We start from the raw sequence: 15625 nt of genomic DNA, 5'->3' as shown, positions 1-15625 counted from the left end.
TCATTTTATAAAATACCTTAAAAGAACAGATAAAGTCCTTGATGGTACAAAATAACCAGAATTGAAAAAGAATGAATAAAATATAAATTAATCAAACACATAATTATTTTGCCACATTGGACAAGTTTTTAAAAGGCATTAAAAAACAATAAAATGGTCATGGGGAAGAAAACGCTTCACTCTCTTGCTGTCTTCTGGAAATTCTTATTAGAAGCACTAAAATTCCAGGTTATCAGGCAGTACCTGTATTATTTAAAATAAACGGTAATTTGCTTCCAAATGAATCATTGTAAGAGAGACTTTTTTTTTTTTAAACCAGATTAGATAATTCAGTGCAAATTAAAGCTTCAAGTTGAAAATGTAAGAGGAAAAATATGTCCAGGAAATACTCTGGAAGTGAAAAATTTAAAAGTTCACATTATGAAGACACCTTTGCAAGTGTTTTTGGTGTGTGAAATACCGAGTTAACAAAAGAGTCCTTTGAGGTTACAATTAGGGCTCCACCATTAAGACTATTTGTAATGTGGGCATGGAATGGACAGGGCAGAGCTAAAGGTCTTGTCACTGCATTCATGGAAGGAATTCCAAGTTGAGCATGAAATGCTTTGATTCAATTCTGAAAAATTCGGCTGTGATTATCAGATATCAAGGGGAACATAATAGATTATGGAGATAAATGTACTGAAATATCAATGAGGATAAATTGTCCTACCCCAGAACATATTTGAATGTGGGGATTAATATTGGTCATGATTTTGTTGTAAGCTCATGAATATTAAATACTGGCTTAAAAAATAATATTACCGAATCCTAAGAAATGAGAGGAATGTCTAAATTACTGGATCACAGTGAAAGAAAGCTGGGATCATTTCCTATTAACAGGGTGTCACTATATAAAAAAAATTTTGGTTTAATTACCTCCTCAAAAATTTCTTTTTGAGCATGATGTCATAGGCAATATGTAGCTATAAGTTTTCATCACAGTGTGAGTTTCCCTCATTCCATTCCATTTGATATAAATTTTTGATTCATTTTATTTAATGATAAATCTAATGGCTGCTACTGAGTATAAGATGCATAGAAATTTTGGTGGAGGCTAGAAAATTATAAAAGTCCCCTTCCATAAAAAATTCAGGTTCAAATTTAATAGATCATTGGTTCTTTTCTTTTAAAATTCTCACTGAAAATTTTTATTATTTGAAAACTGAATGAGAATGTACTGTTTCCTAATGTTCTTATTTTACTTCATTCCCTAAAATGTTATCACAAAGAAGGGGCAACTTTTGGGTTTTTGACTACACCTATCATCAGTAAGTCATAAAAAGCCCAAAATATACAGTGCTATTCCAATGTGACATCAGAAACTGATAAAACAAGTTAAAACTCATAACATGGAGTTCACAAAGCAAAAGAGAAGTGGCCAATGCCATTCTAAAGGTGTAAAAAATGGTACTAACTTACCTACTCAAAGGAACAGCATCTAAGGCAAATTTAAAAATCCCCCTTTAGTACCTAACCAGCTGAGTCACCTGAAGAAATTCATACAAGAACACAAACTATGCATGGCCTGTGAGTCCTCAAGAAAGCCAGACTGTAAAGGGCGTGCGTCATTTTGCACAGGAATGCATGAGTTCTCCTCCCCCGGTCAACTTGCCTGTCTGCACAGGTCTTATACAACACTAATTTCAGCAGACTAGCCGATGTCCTGTCATGTCCTGAGGAGTCTCACTCTCTGAGGAATCTTTTTACAACGCAAAAGTGATGGGTGTGAAGTTAAGAATGGAGTGGTAGAAACATGCAGAAACCCACAATTTGCCCATAGTTAGAACACTTTCTGTGGGTCCAGGCATCTTACAGAGAGCTTTGTTTGTCTCATTTCTTCACTAACTTCTCATTAGGAAAAAAAAAATAGCAAACTGGTGGAAAATTCTGAGGCTATAGTGGAAACCTTCCAAGTTTTGTCCATCAGAGACTTCTGCCATCAAAAATACATATAAAAAATAACAACACATTATATTGGAATCAGCCTGTAAGAGTTTGTGCTTTAAAAACGCAGTGCTTAACAGTGCAAAGCACACTGTAGATGCTTAATAAATATTTATAGATTTGTTAAAAGTAATAGCATGTTTTCTGAAGAACCATTTTGCAAAAAAGACAAAATTATATTAATTTCTTTTACCTGACTGAATGGAGCAATGTGGAACAATGATCGCATCTACAAATCAAACATGAACCTGAATGTGGAAAATTTACTAAGAACTTTGCAAAAACATTGCCACAGTAGCATTGGCACTTGACAGTGCATCAGAGATTTAATGTTTCCATTGCAATGTGAAGTGGATCCCATGGCTGTTAGGAACCAGGGTTTGATTGCACAAATGGGAAATGAACTCTATTCCACTTTGGAAAGGATATGTCCATGATTTTATCTTTAGTTTGTTAATATATTTTGGGGAGATGACCCTCTTATTCAGCATGCCTGAATGTAACACAGGCCTAAGTATCAGGGGACTTCATTATATTACCTCAGAACGGCATTGTCTTGTGCCAAGTGTTATGTCTCTCACATCTGCTGCAGTAGTTGCTCTCTCTTATTTTAGACTTTTACAGCATTGTGGCACCCCGGGATGAAGAGACAGAGCATGTGGAAAGTTAAAGGCTATAAAACCTAACTAACAAGGAAATATCCTCTACATTATGTAAAAACCCCTTATAAAAAGGCAGTTAATTGACAAATATATGCTTTATACATTCAGGTTTTTCCCATCTCTCAACAGTGATGGTTTCCAAAGAAAAGACTCAGTAGTGAAGACCACACACATTTTTTTTTTTTTCCTTTTTTGCATTAGTTTGATATGTTGAAAATCAGAACCTTTAAAGCATCTTGTAAATGAAAGAAATGGAACCGGACCTGGGGGCTAGGCTCATGGCATGGATGGCAGAGACCAAAATGAAGAGGTGCTTTAGCTGCTGACATGGACAGCAAGAGTTGATGGGAAATGTTACAGCAGACCTGACCACTCTACAAAGGGTCTGTCAAGAACACAGTACAGGTATCAAAAACAAAAACAAACTTCAACTTCGTCAACTTGTAAACAAGGAAAAGCATTTCACAGATTCAAAGTTCATGGGAAGTAAACGTCTTTAAATTATTTTTGTCAGTTCAACCCTGATTTCAAAGTATGGCTAGCAAAAACAAGGAAGCCGCAGAATCAACATCCTGAGCAAGTGGCAGACTTCTGTGAAGCTGCACTCCGGCCTCCCTCCCAAGATGCCATGCAAGCAGGAGGTGCTCTCCCTCTTGAATTCCATCTCAATCCTCTTTCCATACTCCTGGAATATTTGTCAACTGTTTTCCATTTTGGTGTCTAAAGTTCTGGCTGCTATAGATTTAGACGTGGGGAGACTGGAGGAGGAAAGGCAAATTCTCGGAGGATGCTACGGGCCACTTCGACATTATTCTGGGCTATCTCTAAGGCTCTCTTCACCTCTTCAAAGGCATAACCCTCTCCCATGAGTTTTGCAATTTTTGCATCAACATTTTCCAAGGCTGCTTCAGGCCCATGGGGTTTTCTGTGGTGAATTTCTGGTGCAGTCCTGCGGGGTCTTGGTTTCGGGGGTCTGGCTGGTGCTTGTGAACCATCTGTGTAGATTTTTAAAGAGAGACACCATTAAAACAGATAAAAATGAAGACATTAAAACATAATGGTACTATTTTATGTTAAGTAAAATAATACAATTTTCCATTCTCTTTAGAAATGAACTTTTTTCCCTTTTCATTCCATCGTGGGATAGGTAATATCATTGCCATTTTGAACATTAGAGAAGTTGTGGCAGAGCATATTTGTAGTTTTGAGAAATTTACATATTCAATTCTAGATTTCACATTTTATTCTTCAAGTCATATGAAATAAAAGATACAGAAGGAAAAAGAAATTAAAACCACCATCTAAAAGAGAAAGGTTTTGCTTTATTTAGCCTTACAATTTTTTTCAACCCTGGCACAGACTGTGGCTGATGGCCCTCAGAGGAAGAGTCTCAGGAGGTTTCTACCAGAAGAAACTCTCTAAGTTCATAGATACATGTGAGAGGACATCCCCCAAAATGTCCTCTGTTCCACCTATGACACAGCAGAAAAACTCAAGACACTTTTTGTATGATCTCTTCCTGATTTTCAAGGTCATAACACTATGCCTTACTGAGGCTAGAGTGAAAAAAGAACATAGCAGAGGCTTTGACTCAATTAATCAACTGGTTGAACAGAATTAAACATGGTGCTGTGCTCAACAATTTATCCAGATTTCCATGAAGTATGATGTGTAAGAAAAAGAGCAAGGCTAGATTAAACATCAGGAGTGGAGAAATGGATTCTAGATCAGTTCCCCAAAGATAGTAGTTTCTCAAAGTGAAATCAATGTCATTGGTGCCCATGAATGGACAGTGTCCTTAAGAGAAAATTAAGGCCAGGCCTCTACCCTGTACAGATCCCAGGGCCTGACCTAGCTAACTGAACAGGGCATGTTCATCCATATAGCTATATTCTGTATGGTATTTAAAAAACCTATATTACCAAAATGCAAAAGGGTTAAATAAGTTGCATTTATGGCATCAAACAGTTATGGATTTGAGAGTATCTAGACAACACTTTATTCAACAGCTTTCTTCTTAAACCACTGGCAAATGCCAAGCAACAAATCCAAGGTGAAGTGAAGGTGAAGTGGCTCCAAGCCAACTGCCTCAGGCACAGTGTACCCTCCTGGCTCCTGCTCCCTGTTGCCTTGCCACCTACTCCAGTGGCTTTAGAAGATATTGTATGCTGATCTTTTCAATAATAATTTAAGTCATAAAAATCAATTTGACATGTTATTTCTTTTTTTTTTTAAATAAAGACATGGGTGATATTTTCTTCATGAAAAGGCAACTAAAAAAAAGATCATCCCATTCACAATTCTGGCAATATCAATATTACCTACATAAAATAAAAGTTCTGGGATTAAAATAATTGTTTCTACATCAAATTGGATAATAGTCTTATTTTTAATTTTTTACTTCAAAGATAATATCTAGTTTTAAAAAATAATATAGCTATCAGCCATGCATATTAAAGTCTGCTCATATACAAGAACATGCAATTCCTGGATCTTGCTAAATTCTATATGGTTTGGTATCTGTAATTAAACATCTGAAATTATGATCTGCTAAATTGCATTTTTATTATGTTTTGTGATTCCATTTATTTTTCTATTAAATATTTTCATTACCATGCAGAGATAGATAATAAATCATACTTTGGTTCTAATCATTTTCAAAAGTACTTAGTACTTAATAAGTTTTCCTTTAATCAATCATCATGAAATTCATATGTTGAAATCATTTGTTCTGAGGTACTTTTGAGGAAAGAAAAGCATCTAGACTTAAACACAAGTCATAAATACCTTGTATTCTGCTGGTAATTTTCTGAGAGAGCTCTAATACTATTGCTTTGTTTTTGTACAAATTACTGAGAGGGCAAACAAATGTGATGCATGTTTAAAAGGAACAGTTATACATTCAACTAAAGTAGGAAGGATACCCTGACAGCCAGAGGCACATCGAATAGCATGATTGGCAATAATTGTTAAGAATTATGACTTTTAGTTAAACATGTGTATCGCTGATCTTGGCAGATAACACTGCAAAAGACATAAGTTGTCATCAGTCAGACCAAAAAAAGCAAGAACCTGAGAGGAGAAGGTGGCTGAATAGAGGAGCCCAGCACTCGCGTCCTCCACAAAGAACCAAAGTGATTGTGGATCATTGCGTTCTGAGGCAAGTGACTGTGCCAGAATGCTGCAGAGCAGCAAGAGAGATGCTGGAACGCTGTAATTCAGAGAGCCAGGACAAAACCTTACCAAGAGACACAAAATATGCTGGCATCTGCAGTGCCAGCTCCACAGTTACGGAGGAGCAGTGTCCCATTTGTAGAGATAAGGGTAGAAGCCAGAGTCCCAGCAATTCTGGCTACTGGAAAGTCTTGAAGTCTCACAGGTCTGCCGCTCACTTAGATAAGTAATCTGAAATCTGCAGGGTAGCTTTGCCTTCAACAAAAGATTTCACATTTTCCAGTGACTCCCAGGGTGCTATAACCAAGAGACAACTGAGAAGGGAGCTATTTTCTGAATTTGGACTGTGTGAGGGGTCAGAAACCTTGAATAGTCCCATCTCTGAGTTCCCTCAGACATTTCACTGCACTGGCTTGGGGACAAATGCCTTGCAAACCCAATTTGACCCAGAAGAGTGACTCTGATCCATGCCTGCTTGGTGCCCTGCACTGTAGGGGACTGCTATTAAGACAGGGAATGGAGTACACCATGCTGGAGATCAGGGTGCTTGCCAAGGCTAAACCAGGGCTGAGGGCAGACATGTGTGAACTTTTGACAGTGCCAGGACTAAAGGCAGGTACCCATGTGTCCGTCCCCCTGTGCTGTGTAGCTGATTGTTTATGACAGGGCAGGAAGCTAACACTGGGGTTCCCACTGCTGCCCGCCCACAAGGCTATGCTGAGGGGCCTGAGCAACTCTCCTGCTTCAGCTTTTGCTGCACCCACAGGCACACATGGCTGGGGGTGCCAAGTGCAATTTTGCTCAGCTCTAGTTGAGGTTCCACTCTTGGGATAGGGTACTATCACAGCAGCAGCAGAGAAGAATACCACAGTTCTTCTGCCACCCCATTTATGCAGACACCTTCTGTCTGTGTACCCTATCTGACCACGTATGGCTATCAGGACTGCTGTGAGCACCCCAGAGGGTATGGTGCATTTCCCACCACACCTCTCCCTGTGCAGCATCTGGGTCTCGCCAATGACTGGTCAGAGGACAGTGCTAGAGGCAACTCCTATTATAGGAACAGCCACAAGTCACCAGCCCACACTCATTATTTTCTACACCACACATGCCTCAGCTGATAGGGTGTCCCCACTCCTCTGTTCTGTTGTGACAGTATCTCCAACTCAGACATGGCACTCCCTGCCCAAACTCACTAATCACTGCCAATGAAGTCACAGGGAGTGACTAGTTAGACTAGGGTGTCTAACTAGAAACAAAGCCAACACTGCATTTCAAACCAAACCCAAGACACACTTTCATGAGAAAGTTACTTACTAAGATCAACTCATAGAAGTGGTAGAGATATCTGATATATCTGATCTACCAAATGTACAAATATCAATGTAGGAACACAAGAAATTTGAAAACACAAGGTAATATGTCTCCAAAAGAACATAACTCTTTAGTAACAGATTCCAAAGAAAATGAAATACATGAAATGCCTGATAAAAAAATTTTCAAAAATGATTATAAAAATGCCAAAGCACTCCAAGAGAATACAGATAAATAATTAAGTGAAATAAGGAAGACAGTGCAGGAATATGGATGAGAAATGAGCAAAGAAGATTCTGTAAAAGAAATGAGTGGGAATCTTGAAATGAAGACCTTATTAGGTCAAATAAACAATCCATTTGAGAGTTTCAATAATAGATTAGATCAAGCAAAAGAAAGAATATCAGAACTTAAAGACATTTTTTTTTAAGTATACCATTAAGATGGTGTGGATTATGAATTCGTTCAAGATTTCTTTGGGACATCATTAAATGAACAAACATTAGTATTTTCTGGACTACCCAAAGATAATTAGAAAAATGTTAAGGGCATAGAAAACTTATTGATATACCAGTATAAAACTTCCCTAATGTTGGGAAAGATTAACATTCACATTTAGAGGAACCCAAACAAACATGACCAGAAGAGATCTTTACTATAGCATTTTATAATAGTCATTAAGTACAAGACAAATAATTTAACATATCCAAGAGCAAAGTGTCAAGTCACATTTAAAGGCATACCATTAGACTAATAGCAGATTTCTTAGCAGAAACCTTGCAGGCCAGGAGGGAATGGAGTAACATAGTCCATGTTCTAGAAGAAAGTGATTGATAACCAAGATTATTATACCCAGTAAGGTACCTTCAGAAATAGAGAAATAAAAATGTTCCAAGATAAGCAAAAATTGAGGGAAATCACGACACCAGACCAGCCTTTCCAAAGATATTAAAGGGAGTTCTATACTCAGAAGTGGAAGTAAGATAACTACCAGGATGAGAATATGTGAAAGTATACATCCCTGTAGCAGATGGATCAGAGAAAAGAACGGAATCAAACATTATCAATACAACAAGCCATCAAGCACACAAAAAAATAAAAATAGAAAAGAACAAAGATATTCAAAATAACTAGAAGACCATCAACAAAATGACCAGAATAATTCCCTAGCTATCAATAATAACCTTGAATACAAACATGTTAAACTATCCAGTTAAAGAATACAGACGGGCCGAATAGATAGAAAACTAAGTCAACAGTACGCTGCCTAAAAGAAAATCACTTCACAGTAAGGACACACACACAGACTGAAAAAAAAAAAAAAAAAAAAAAAAAAAAAAAAAAAAGAAAGAAATGCATTTTAAGTAAATGGAAACCTACAGTGAGCAGGAGTGGCTATACTTATATATGACAAAATACACAATTTTAAGACAAAAACTGCAAAAAGAGTTAAAAAAAAAAAGGTCTCTATATAATGATCAAGGGACCAATTTGACAAGAAAATGTAATAGTTATAAATCTATATGTACCTGATATTGGAGAAACCAATTTTATAAAATAAATACAATTCAGATCTAAAGAGAGAGATATGTTCCAGAGCAATAATGGTGGGGATTTAAAAACCCTACAATAGACAGATCACCAGAAAAATATCAACCAAGAAGTTATACTATACTATAGGTCAAATAGACTTAGACATTTACAGAACATTCTATCTAACACCTGTACATTTCCAGATCACAATGGAATAAAACTAGTAGTCAACAACAAAAGAAATTTTGGATATTACAACAAATGAATGGAGACTGGACAATGGACTTCTGAATGAATGTTGGGGTTATCAACAAAGTCACAGGGAAATTTAAACATTCCTTGAATGAAAATGGAAACAACATACTAAAACTTGTGGGATACAGCAAAAATGGTACTATATAAGGGAAATGTATATAATGAGTCCTTGCATAAAAAAACTCCAAATCAACAGCAATACATCTCAAGGTCTTAGAAAAGCAAAACAAACCCAAACTCAAACTAAAGGAAACAATAATAAATATCAAATAAATATCAAAACAAAGGTAAACAAAATAGAGACTAAACAAGCACTAAAAAGACAAATCAATGAAAAAAAATTGGTTCTTGGAAAACATAAAATCAATATACTTTTAGATTGACTAATAAAGAACAATGAGAGAAGATCCAAATAAATAAAATTTGAGCCAAAAAGGAGACATTATAGCAACCAAACCCACCGAAATGCAAAGGCTCATCAGGAATTATTATGCAAAACTATAAGCTTACAAACTGGAAAAACCTAGAAGAAATGGACAAATTTTTGGACATAGATGACCCACAAAAATTGAAACATGAGGACATAAAAAAACCTGAATAGGTAATAACAAATAATAAGACTGAATCAGTGATAAAAAGTTCATCAAAGAAAAGCCCAGAGTCAAACTTTTAATGAAAAACTGACACCAGTTTTTCCCAAATGATTCCAAAGAACTGAAATGGAGAGAACCCTTCCAAACTCATTCTTTAACCACCATAAATCCATTACCTAACCAGACAAGGACAAAACAAAGAAAAAAAAAAAAAAAAACAGATCAATATCCCTGATGAACAAAGATGCAAAAAATGTCAACAAAGGACTGTCAAATCAAATTCAATAGCACATGATAATGTCATTAACCATGCGCAACTGGTTTCATCCCAGGGATGCAAGAATGGTTTAACATATGCAAATCAGCAAACAAAATATCACAAAGAGAATAAGGGATTAAAATCATATGATTATCTCAACAGATGCAGAAAAAACATTTGATAAAACTCAACATCCCATCATGAAAAAAGTCCTGAAGAAATTAGGAAGGGAAGGACTGTACATCAACAAAATAAAGGATCTATATATGACAAACCCATAGTCAACCTCATACTAAATGGAGAAAAGTTGAAAGCATTAATTTCCTCTAACATCAGGAGCAAGACATGTATATCCATTCTCACCATTCTTATTCAGTATAATACGAAAAGTTTTAGAAAAGTAATTAGGCAAGACAAAGAAAAAAAAAGGCATTAAAAAAGGAAGAGAAGTCGTCAAATTATTCTTTTTTGTATAGGACATCATTATAGACACAGAAAAACCTAAGTACCAAAAGAGTATTAGAACTGATAAACAAATTCAGTAAAGTAACAGGATATAAAAATCAACATATAAGAACTCTTAGTTTATTTTATATACCAGCAATGAATTTGAAGAAATTGTGAAAGAAATTCCATTCAAAATAGTTTAAAAAATACCTAAGGGATAAACTTAACCAATGAAATAAAAGATCTCTACAATGAAAATTATAAAAAAGATGTAAAAAACACACACAAAAGCAAAAAAAAAAAGAAAAAAGAAAAAAAAAGAAAAGACCTCAGAGGTTCATGGACAAGACTGGAAGAATTAATTTTATTAAAATGTCCATACTATCTGAACCAATCTGTAGCTTCAAAGCAATCCATGCCAAAATATTAATGACATTCTTCATAGAACTATAAAAAACAATTCTCAAATCTATATGAAAATACAAAAGACCCTGAATAACCAAAGCAATCTTGAGCAAAAAAATGAGAAAGTTGGAGGCATCACAATTCCTAATTTCAAGTCATACTGAGATCCATAGGAACCAAAACAGCATGATTTTGGCATAAAAACAGACACACAGAGCAATGGAACAGAATAGAGATTAAAGAAATAAAACCTATGACTCTAACTGAATTAGCCAACAAATTGACAAAAAGCACCAAAAACATACCTTAGAGAAAGGACAGCCTACTCAACAAATGGAGAGGACCGAAACTTGACCCCTGTTTCTTATGTACAAAATCCAACTCGAAAACTCTGAAACTACTGAGAAAAAACAGGGGAACAACTTCAAGATAGGCAAAGATTTTCTGACTGGGACTCTAAAGTACAGGAAAGTAGTTCAAAAACTGACAAATGGGATCCCACCAAACTGAAAAGCTTCTGTATAGCAGGGGGAACAACAAAGTAAAGAGAAAGTATCTACAGAGTGGGAGAAAATATCTGTCAACCACGCATTCAACAAAGGATGAACATAAAAAGCACACAAACACGAAAACAAAAGAAAAAACAAATAATCTGAATAAAAATGAGCAAATGATCTGAGTAGCTACTTCTCAAAACAAGAAATACAAATGGCCACTAAGTATATTAAAAATATTTCATATTATTAGCCATCAGAGAAATCCATATCAGAACTACAATGAGATACACCTCACTCCTATTAGGCAGATTATCAAACAAACAAAAATAACATGAGGGGAGGATGTAGAAAAAGAACTTTTAAATACCACTGGTGAGACTGCAAACTAATATAGCCATTATGGAGAACAGTATGGAGATTCTTCACAAAACTAAATGAAATAGAAGTCATCAAAAGCCTACTAACAAAGAAAAGTCCGGGACCAGATGGGTTCTCAGCCGAGTTCTACAAAACCTTTAAAGAAGAGCTCGTTCCAATACTCCTCAAAGAATTTCATGAAGTAGAAGAGGAGGAACCATCCCAAACTCATTCTATGAAATCAATATCACCCTGATACCTAAACCAGACAGAGACACATCGAGGAAAGAAAATTTCAGACCAATATCCTTAATGAACATTGATGCAAAAATTCTCAACAAAATTTTAGCAAATCGCATACAAAAATATATTTAAAAGATAGTGCACCACAATCAATTGGGTTTTATGCCAGGGATGCAAGGTTGGTTCAACATCCGGAAATCAATAAATGTCATTCACCATATCAACAGACTTAAAGTTAAGAATCACATGATTATTTCAATAGATGCAGAAAAAGCATTTGATAAAATATAGCATCCCTTCCTGCTCAAAACACTAGAAAAAATAGGGATAGTGGGAACATTCCTTAACATTGTAAAGGCCATCTACGCTAAGCCCATGGCCAATATAATTCTAAATGGTGAAAAACTGAAAGCATTCCCCCTAAAAACTGGAACAAGGTAGGGATGCCCTCTTTCACCACTTCTATTCAACATCGTCCTTGAAACTCTAGCCAGAACAATTACACAAACCAAAGAAATTAAAGGGATACAAATAGGAAAAGAAGAACTCAAACTATCCCTGTTCGCTGATGACATGATTATGTATTTAGAGGAACCCGGAAATTCCACCAGAAAACTTTTAGAACTCATAAGTGAATTCAGTAAAGCAGCAGGTTACAAGATCAATGCTCATAAATCCAATGCATTTATATACATAAGTGATGAATCTTCAGAAAGAGAAATTAGGAAAACTACCCCATTCACAAAAGCATTGAAAAAAATAAAATACTTGGGAATCAATCTCACAAAAGAGGTGAAAGACCTCTACAATGAGAACTACAGAACACTAAAGAAAGAAATTAAAGAAAACCTTAGAAGATGGAAAGATCTCCCATGTTCTTGGATAGGAAGAATTAATATTGTCAAAATGGCCATACTACCAAAAGTGCTATACAGATTCAATGCAATTCCAATTAAAATCCCAAGGACACACCTTACAGAAATCAAGCAAGTAATCATGAAATTCATCTGGAAGAATAAGAAACCCAGAATAGCTAAAGCAATCCTTAGCAGAAAGAGCGAAGCAGGGGGTATTGCAATACCAGAACTTCAACTATACGACAAAGAAACAGTAACAAAAATGTCATGGTATTGGTACCAAAATAGACAGGTAGATCAGTGGTACAGAATACGGGACATGGACACAAACCCAAATAAATACAATTTTCTCATACTAGACAAAGGGTCCAAAAATATGCAATGGAGAAAAGATAGCCTCTTCAACAAATGGTGCTGGGAAAACTGGAAATCCATATGCAACAGAACGAAATTAAACTCACATCTCTAACCCTGCACAAAACTCAACTCAAAATGGATCAAGGACCTCAGAATCAGACCAGAGACCCTGTATCTTATAGAAGAAAAAGTAGGTCCAAATCTTCAACATGTCGGCTTAGGATCAGACTTCCTTAACAGGATTCCCGTAGCACAAGAAATAAAAGCAAGAATCAACGACTGGGATAGATTCAAACTAAAAAGCTTCCTCTCAGCAAAGGAAGCTATCAGTGAGGTGAAGAGAGAGCCTACATAGTGGGAGAAAATCTTTGCCACTCATACTTCAGATAGAGCACTAATTTTCAGAATATATAAAGAACTCAAAAACTCTACACCAAGAAGACAAATAATCCAATCAACAAATGGGCTAAGGAATTGAACAGACACTTCACAGAAGAAGATCTACAAGCAATCAACAGATATATGAAAAAATGTTCACCATCTCTAGTAATAAGAGAAATGCTAATCAAAACTACCCTAAGATTCCATCTCACCCCAATTAGAAGGGCAATTATCAAGAACACAAGCAACAATGGGTGTTGGCGAGGATGTGGAGAAAAAGGTACACTCATACATTGCTGGTGGGGTTGCCAATTAGTGCAGCCACTCTGGAAAGCAGTATGGAGATTCCTCAGAAAGCTTGGAATGGAACCACCATTTGACCCAGCTATCCCACTCCTTGGCCTATACCCAAAGGACTTAAAATCCACGTACTACAGAGATACAGCCACATCAATATTCATTGCTGCTCAATTCACCATAGCCAGATTGTGGAACCAACCTAGATGTAATTCAATTGATGAATGGATAAAGAAACTGTGGTATATATATATACAATGGAATATTACTCCGCCATAAAGAATGATAAAATTATGGCATTTACAGGCAAATGGATGAAATTGGAGAATATCATGCTAAGTGAGATAAGCCATCTCAAAAAACCAAAGGACGAATGATCTTGCTGATAAGCAGATGATGACACATAATGGGGGGTGGGAGGGGTTAGTGTTAGGGTTAGGGTTAGGTTTAGGGTTAGGGTTATGGAGCGGGGCAAGAATGGAGGAAGGAAGGACTGTATAGAGGGAAAAGAGGTGTGGGAGGGGTGAGGAGAAGGGAAAAAATAACAGAATAAATCAAACAACATTACCCTATGTAAATTTATGATTACACAAATGGTATGCCTTTACTCCATGTACAGAGAAACAATTTGTATCCCATTTGTTTACAATAAATTTAAAAAAAGAAAAAATCAACTAAAATAGAACTCCCAAGATAAAGTTGTCCCATTCCTGAGTATGTATTCAAAGGAAATAAATCAGCATACCAAAGACATACCTACAGGCCCATGTTATATGGCAGTAGTATTCACAGTAGCTAAGATATGGAATCAGCCTAGGTATCCATGAACAGATGAATGGATAAAGAAACTGTTACCTATCACACCCACCCACATATACAATTTGAGTATTATTCATCCATAAAGAAGAATAAAATTCTGCCATTTGTAGTTAAATGAATGGAACTGGAAACCATTATTAAGTGAAAAATGTCAAACACAGAAATACAAGTACCTCACATTGACTGTCATGTGGAAACAACAACAAAAGACAGATATTATTACCCTACATACATAAATGATTACACCACTGATGTACACTGGTGTACAGTCAGAGGAATAAGAAGTTAAGCTCTATCTGCGTACAGTGTGTCAAAATGCACTCTACGTCATGTATAAAACTAATTAGAACAACAACAACAAAAAAAAACTTCAGTAAAATAGTGATAACTAGGAATGGGAAAAGGTAGGGCTCAGGAGAAAACAGGATGTTGAATTTGATTAGTACACTGCACGTGTGGAAATGTCACAATGAATCCCATTAATATATATAATTAATACATGTTAATAAAAAATTACCTGTCTATATGGCTGCTGTTCATTCTGACAGTATTTTGAACTTCTATAAAAATGGCAACAGTATCAAAACAAGTTCAAGAACACTCAAAGGACATAAATAAATACATCTTCTTGGAGTACTTAAAGATGTCAGGACATTAATATTTTTCAGTTACTGAAATACAGATATACCAAGGAGTAAAGTGCAGGGTTTGCATGAATTTCTGTGATAAAACACTTGGAAGCCATTTCTAGCAGGTGGTTGTCTACTTTTAGCTCACACTTCTATTGTTCACAGTTAATACTTATTTGGGGGAAGAAAGGTTTGAGAAGCAAGACCTGGTTTAAGAGTAAATCTTGGTTCAGTTTTCATTGTTTACTCATTTGGAAGAGCAAAGAGAAAAGTTCTAAATGACATAGGAAATAGCCTGATGTAAAACATGGCTGGAATAATACCTAGAATGATTTTACTAGGTCATGCATTCTAGACAGGAGCACCATTATCCCCAAAGACCCAAAATTTGTTCTTGGAGGATGAACAAAAAACCATCACAGGTGCTAACATGGTTTGTGTCCCTCCAAAGGATCCACAGTATAAGAAGATCAAGCACGTAGGTTGCATTGAACTTTAACTGTTTGAGGTAAAGGGAGTGATCGGGAAAAATAAATTTCCATATACTCCTCTTAGGTGGA

The 15625-nt window shown here is 36.0% G+C and overlaps 1 protein-coding gene across 7 annotated transcripts in view; it reads right to left on the bottom strand.

Moving 5' to 3' along the window:
- Window positions 1-240: 240 nt before the first annotated feature.
- Window positions 241-15625, bottom strand: part of Cblb (Cbl proto-oncogene B) — a 207414-nt gene continuing 192029 nt past the window's right edge. For all 7 annotated transcript variants that reach the window (XM_047563577.1, XM_047563572.1, XM_047563578.1 and 4 more), the window contains one exon: window positions 241-3643. In XM_047563577.1, the coding sequence (XP_047419533.1) occupies window positions 3384-3643 (260 nt within the window). In that variant the 3' untranslated portion in view covers window positions 241-3383. The remainder of the gene's footprint in view (window positions 3644-15625) is intronic.

The sequence above is a fragment of the Sciurus carolinensis genome, chromosome 9 (genome assembly GCF_902686445.1).
Source record: "Sciurus carolinensis chromosome 9, mSciCar1.2, whole genome shotgun sequence".
Taxonomy (NCBI): domain Eukaryota; kingdom Metazoa; phylum Chordata; class Mammalia; order Rodentia; family Sciuridae; genus Sciurus; species Sciurus carolinensis.
Note: the sequence above shows the minus strand (reverse complement) of the source record. Positions and strands in the feature narration are given on the sequence as shown.